Raw genomic sequence first — 6,122 nt, 5'->3', positions numbered from 1 at the left:
CGAAATAAAGTTCAGGGACCAAATGTGATCAAAGTAAAAAATATCTTACCCTATCAAAACTTTATCCCTTTCTCTAAACAAAAAGATGTTGGACCACCTTCTTGGTTTTCCTCTTAAATCAAATGTGATAAGAATAAAAATTATTAAAACTTTAACTTTTTAAGTTGAAACGTGAACATGACAATTGTTTAGGATTTTCCAATAAAAGTTGACATTAAGGGGGTGTTTCGATTATTTTTTAAGGTTAAAAGTCTTTTATGTAAAAAAAACTTTTTGATTAGTGATTTTTTTAAAAAAAAAAATTTTAAATGTGTTTGTATTTGCTTTTACGGTAAAAGCAAAATTTTCAGCTAAAAAGTCTAAAAAATTAGTGACTTTTTTCAAAAGAAAAATTTTAAAATATGTTTGTATTTGTATTTAAGGTAAAAACAAAATTTTCAGTTAAAAAGTCTCAAAAATTATAAAAAAAATAAGATTTGTGATTTTTGAAAACCCAACTTTTCATTCTATTCTATACAAAAAGTAAATTATTTTTAAAGATTTTTTTCATTAGGCAAACATGTTTTTGGTTATTTTTTGATTATTTAAAAAAGTTAAAAATGAAAAGTTATTTTGAAAGTTATCCTAAACAAGCGTGTAAAGAAAATTGTTGGTTTTATTTTAGGAAGATATTGCGTTGGACATATTTGGTCAACTACCACTGTAACACTTTCAAGTCACTGTGCTTTTAGACTTGTAAGAAACCAACTTCTTTTACCGAATCTATAAAACACATTATTACATATCATTTTAAGTTAAATTCAAGATTAGTTTTATTTTTATTATTTATTTATTTATTATTTTTTTTTTATCAACAACAAACCATTAATTGAAAAAAAAAATGATATTAGTAAGTTCAGTACTTCTAAAATAACAATTAACATTTTGTTTATTTATGTATTATACCTTTCTAATTTTGTTTCTCATGTTCCTTTGATTTAATATGAATTGTGAACAAACGAACGAATAATTAAAAAGAAGCACGCTTGCTTGTCCACACAAGTGAAATATGACAACCCACATAACTTCAATTTAATTCACAACTTCTTATTTGTTGTATTTCCTTTGGTTTTTTGATTTGGAGGAGAAGAGGCACTAAAACATGGGAAGGGGGTGGAAGTTATTGAATAGCTTCCTGCCATTATCAATATCAAGTGAATCAACACATTATAATAATAGTAAAACAAATAAGAAAAGTTTAATGTTCTGATAACAATAAATTAATCAAGAAATAAAATAGAAATATCTCACATTCTGGCCACGTAGCCCGTAGGTGTGTATGCATGGTCATGTGTCCGTGTGAAAACTTTAACTTGCCCCTTAAAAGTGTATAAATAGGTAGATAATTCCTCTTTCTATAGATACCAAACGATCAACATGGTGATAATTTCACAAATAGAAAAGAAGCCTTTGGTAAATATATTTCCAACCAAATCAAACAAAACCAATTTTATTGGAATCCCAGTTATTGACCTTTCACGTCCCGAAGACGCAAAGAATCTAATTGTCAATGCGTGTCAAGATTATGGTTTTTTTAAGGTAATAAACCATGGTGTGGCACCATTGCTTGTATCTGAATTAGAAAAAGAAGCTGTTGAGTTCTTCAACATGAGACAGTATGAGAAAGACCAGTATTGTCCTCCAAACCCGTTTGGGTACGGAAGGAACAAAATTGGACTAAATGGAGACGTTGGATGGGTTGAGTATCTTCTTTTTACTTCCACTAATTTCCCTATCAACTCCAAAATCTTTTCGTAAGATCTACTTTCTTTTAAATACTATATATAAGTTGTGTAATCTATTGAGTTCATGCAAAATAATTTATCTTAGAAATATATTTTTAGAGTGTAGTTATATTACCAACTTTTTTATTTTGTTTTTAATTACCAACTTATTGATATGTCGGAGCCCTGTGACACACGGAGGGAGTATACTTGCATTCAAAGATTCAAAACTGCGGTCAACTTGTTTCTGGAGTCTTGTTAGCAAACATACAAATTTTCATTATATATTATTTTAATTGTTTTAAAATGTTATATATATCTATGGTCTATAGACTTTTTAATCGTATGTCTTTAGAGAGTGTTTGAGATTACTTTTAAAATAATTTTTTGATTTTTAGCTTTTTAAAAAATTAAAAGATTCAAAAGATATTTGGGAATTAAAAAATAATTTTTGAAAATAATTTTTTGTCAAGAAGAATAAGAATGTTTTTTTTCAAATCATGAAATTGTATTTTTTTTTGTGACTTTTGCACTTTAAAATGTAAAAATTCAAAAATCAAGAAATTTCATCCAAACATTTTTTGAACTAACTTTTAACTTTTACTTTTTAAAAGAACTTTTAAGAAAAGAATTTTTATAAAAAGATTTTTTGGCTTTGAAAAGAAATCTCAAACACCCATGAATACAATATTATGCATTTCTATTTGATTATTTGTTAAATTTTATTAGATTATAGATTGAATCATATATTGCACCTTGAGAAACAAAATATATTTTTCATTGTTTTTTATTAGAAAAAGTGGGAATAAAATCGCAAAATTTCTAAACAGGGACAAATAACCTAACGGGATGCATTTTAGTCTTTATTTATCTAACATGTTTTTCAAATAATTATTTGAAGAACTATCTTATAAGTTTATACATAAATAAATAATATGTTTTCGTAACGAATATTCCTAATTATGCCGTATGTTTTGACCTTAAAAAATGAGTCCAACACCCTTAGCTTATACAAACATTTACAATTGAATTTTATATTGTAATTCTTTTTGTGTTGTGAAGGTCACTAGTAAAAGAGTACGTAAAAGAAGTAAGAAAAATGGGGTGTAATATACTTGAGTTAATGGCAGAGGGCCTTAAGATAGAGCCAAAGAATGTGTTAAGCCGGATGCTAAGCGATGAGAAGGCCGACATAATCTTTAGGCTTAACCACTATCCACCATGCTCTGACTCTGACCCTGAATCAGACCTGAACAATAACAACAGGTCCATGAGCCATGGAAGAACCTCGATTGGATTTGGAGAGCACACAGACCCACAACTTATATCGATTGCCAGATCCAATGCCACATCAGGCTTTCAAATTTATCTTGAAGATGGAACATGGGTCGGAGTCCCACAAGATGAGACATCCTATTTCATCAACGTTGATGATTTGTTAGAGGTGATTTTTCTTTCCACAGAGATAATTATAACTCATATATTTTATATTTAACTAGTTTACCACAATAAAAAATAGCCAACGTTCACCATCTTAAATATTTTTAGATCAAAAGATATGTCTTTTGATCTAAAAATGTATTTTGGTTTATTAGAAACATATTTGAATTTAATGATTAGTGATTCAAGAATCAATTATCAAAATAATCTTATCTAATAAAAGGGTGTTCCTTTCATACGATATTTAATATACATCTGGTTGTATTTAGTTACGCTATCTAATATTACAACATGCTTTTCATTAAAAAAAGGTGTAGTAATTCTACTAGCGACAACATAGGTAGTTCAAAATGGGTAAAATTTTAGAATATGTCAAAACGGAATGGGTTGATCTGTTTTCTAAAATTTCTTGAATTATTTTTATATATGAAACATGATTATAAAAATTAATATTAAAATGATAGTTATTTTAGAATAAAGCAATTTATATTTTTATAATCATTTGCGTATACAGTGTAAGCAACTTTTGACCTTATTGGCCTTTTTTTTTATTAGCTAAACTCTATTGTTTTACATACTTAATCCATTTTCAGCATAGTAAATTTAAATCGAACAATTTTTATATAAAAAAATTAACATTTTTTTTTGTTGATTTGAGTGAAGGTAATGACAAATGGAAGGTTTAAAAGTGTAAGGCATAGGGTGGTTGCAGATAGTTTCAAATCAAGGGTGTCAATGATATACTTTGGAGGTCCACCATTGATGGAGAAGATCTCGCCATTGGATTCACTCATGGAGCCTGATGAAGAAAGTTTGTATAATGAGTTCACTTGGTTTGAGTATAAATCATGCACCTACAAGACCAAGTTGGCTGATAATAGGCTCTCTCGCTTTCACAAACACTCTCATCCAGTGTAGTGCATTGACCTATCTTTAAAATCAAACATGATGCAATCATAAACTTAATCAATCACATCTAAACGAGTCTTAGAATATGTTGATTATTTATATCGATACGCATTGTTTACATGATCTTTTTGTCCTTGTAGTTGTTTCTTTCACACATGTTTTTCATTATTTGATTTCAGTTATTTCATTAATCACAATCATTTCAATGTCTTCTTTCTTTGTCACTTCTTTGTATGCATGTGTGTATGTCTCTAGTGATAGGTCTATTGTTGGAAAAAGCAGGTTGTGTTCCCATTTTTGAAACAACTCTCACACGGGCGTTTTTAAAATAGTATATAAAATTCAATTGATTTTAGTTTAAAAGTATTTCAATAGAGTTTAAGTATAGAACATTTAAAGACTTTGGTTCTTTTTGGCAATTATGAAGTTGATAAAAATGGCACAAAAACTCCAAATAGAAGTCATCTATAATGTATCCACCAAAGCAAAAATAGAACCACTAGTAGATTACAGTCTTTTACTAATATTGAGTTGTTCTTAAACATTAAGATTTATACTAAATAAGTTCTTAAAAGAGAAGCAACTTACTCTACCAAGAACATGCACCAAAAATGTAAGAGATAGAGAGAGGAGAACCCCTTGGATTCTTGGCTTTGGGACAGAAAAAGAGAAGAAGAAACAAGCGAAAAGAACTAATTCATTTTCATGTCTGAAGCCTTTCTTTTATATCAACACTTAGCACATAAGCAAGACTTAAAATAATGAGAGCATGAGGCATTGTTACAAGCATGGTCTGTTCATTAAATTAATAAAAAACAATCACATGCGGTCTCCTAAAAATTTGGCCATGATGCTTTAAGGAGATAAGTTTCAATTACTCCTTATCTTTTCATAACTAGCTAGTTGGATGATAATTTAATGGTTACTCAAAGTGACCAAAATTTTGTATACAACATTAATATTAATACCATACTATATTTAAGCTAGTTTTGTTCTCTTTTATTATTATTTTATAGAAATAATAATTCCTAATATGTCAGAAAATATTACTTTTTTAAAATAATGTTTTTTCCAATTAAATACAAGTTGATAGTATTTATTAATAATAAAATTGTACTAATAAATAATAAATTAGTAGTAACTTGTTATAAGCGATTTATACAAATGAGCATCGGTGATACAAAGAGGCTATAGCAAGTAAAGAAGCAATAAATTGGTTAATGGCGGTTAATGAAGAAATGTAATTAATTGAAAATAATGGAACTTAGGAACTTGTTCAATTACCCAATGGATCAAAACTAATGGGATGTAAATGGGTCTTTAAAGGAGAATACAAAATTTCTAGTGTAGAACCAATAAGGTTAAAAAAAAAATTAGTGGTAAAGGGGTTCTAAAAAAAAATAAGTAATCGACCCTCATAAGGTATTTCACCTATTGTGAAGCACACAACAATTCATGTTCTACGAGCTGCGGTGAGTGCATTTGATTTGGAGTTTGAGTTGCTTGATGAAAAGGTTTCATTTCTTCATAGTAGTCTATATGAAAATATTTACATGTCCTAACACAAAGGGTTATTTGACTCCAATAAAGATCATGCATGTTAGTCGAAATCTCTTTATGGTTTGAAGTAGTCTCCAAGACAAGGATATAAGAGGTTTTGATTCGTTTATAATTTATCACGGCTACTTTCGAAATAAGTTTGTGTACAGTTCGCATTGTAATAGATTGTACTGAGTCTGATTGTGGAATGTTGTTAAGTACGACTGAACGTTTCTTTTGTTACTTAATGTGATTGTTTTGTTTATTATTCACATTTAGTTTCTTAGGTTCGTAGTTGCTAGGTTTTTGTTATGACAACTGTTGGCAACGTATGTTTCCCGACCTAATTGGTTGAATGTTGCTTTAGCTTTCTTTTATGTCATATAAATAGAATGATAGTTAGAAGTAGAGAGTAACTACTTTTGAGATGAGTCTTAAATTCATGTAATTGCATTCCTTTTACTCTCTAAT

The 6,122-nt window shown here is 28.6% G+C and overlaps 1 protein-coding gene across 1 annotated transcript; it reads left to right on the top strand.

Moving 5' to 3' along the window:
- Positions 1–1,416: 1,416 nt before the first annotated feature.
- Positions 1,417–4,149, top strand: LOC145038777 (gibberellin 2-beta-dioxygenase 1-like). The gene is made up of 3 exons (XM_078987028.1): positions 1,417–1,793; positions 2,826–3,207; positions 3,867–4,149. The coding sequence occupies exons 1-3, from the start codon at positions 1,417–1,419 to the stop codon at positions 4,119–4,121; spliced, it is 1,014 nt and encodes a 337-aa protein (XP_078843154.1). The 3' UTR covers positions 4,122–4,149.
- Positions 4,150–6,122: the final 1,973 nt, after the last annotated feature.

This window comes from Lactuca saligna, chromosome 4, assembly GCF_052625555.1.
Source record: "Lactuca saligna cultivar CGN05327 chromosome 4, ASM5262555v1, whole genome shotgun sequence".
NCBI classification, from domain to species: Eukaryota; Viridiplantae; Streptophyta; class Magnoliopsida; order Asterales; family Asteraceae; genus Lactuca; species Lactuca saligna.
This window is presented reverse-complemented; position numbering and strand designations above follow the sequence as displayed.

What these genes read in the sequence shown, in the direction of transcription:
- LOC145038777 (XM_078987028.1), top strand. Translation starts at nt 1,417, where the DNA reads ATGGTGATAATTTCACAAATAGAAAAGAAGCCTTTGGTAAATATATTT. An exon ending in ATCAACTCCAAAATCTTTTC is followed by an intron (nt 1,794 to 2,825) that starts GTAAGATCTACT and finishes TGTGTTGTGAAG; the next exon opens with GTCACTAGTAAAAGAGTACG. An exon ending in ACGTTGATGATTTGTTAGAG is followed by an intron (nt 3,208 to 3,866) that starts GTGATTTTTCTT and finishes ATTTGAGTGAAG; the next exon opens with GTAATGACAAATGGAAGGTT.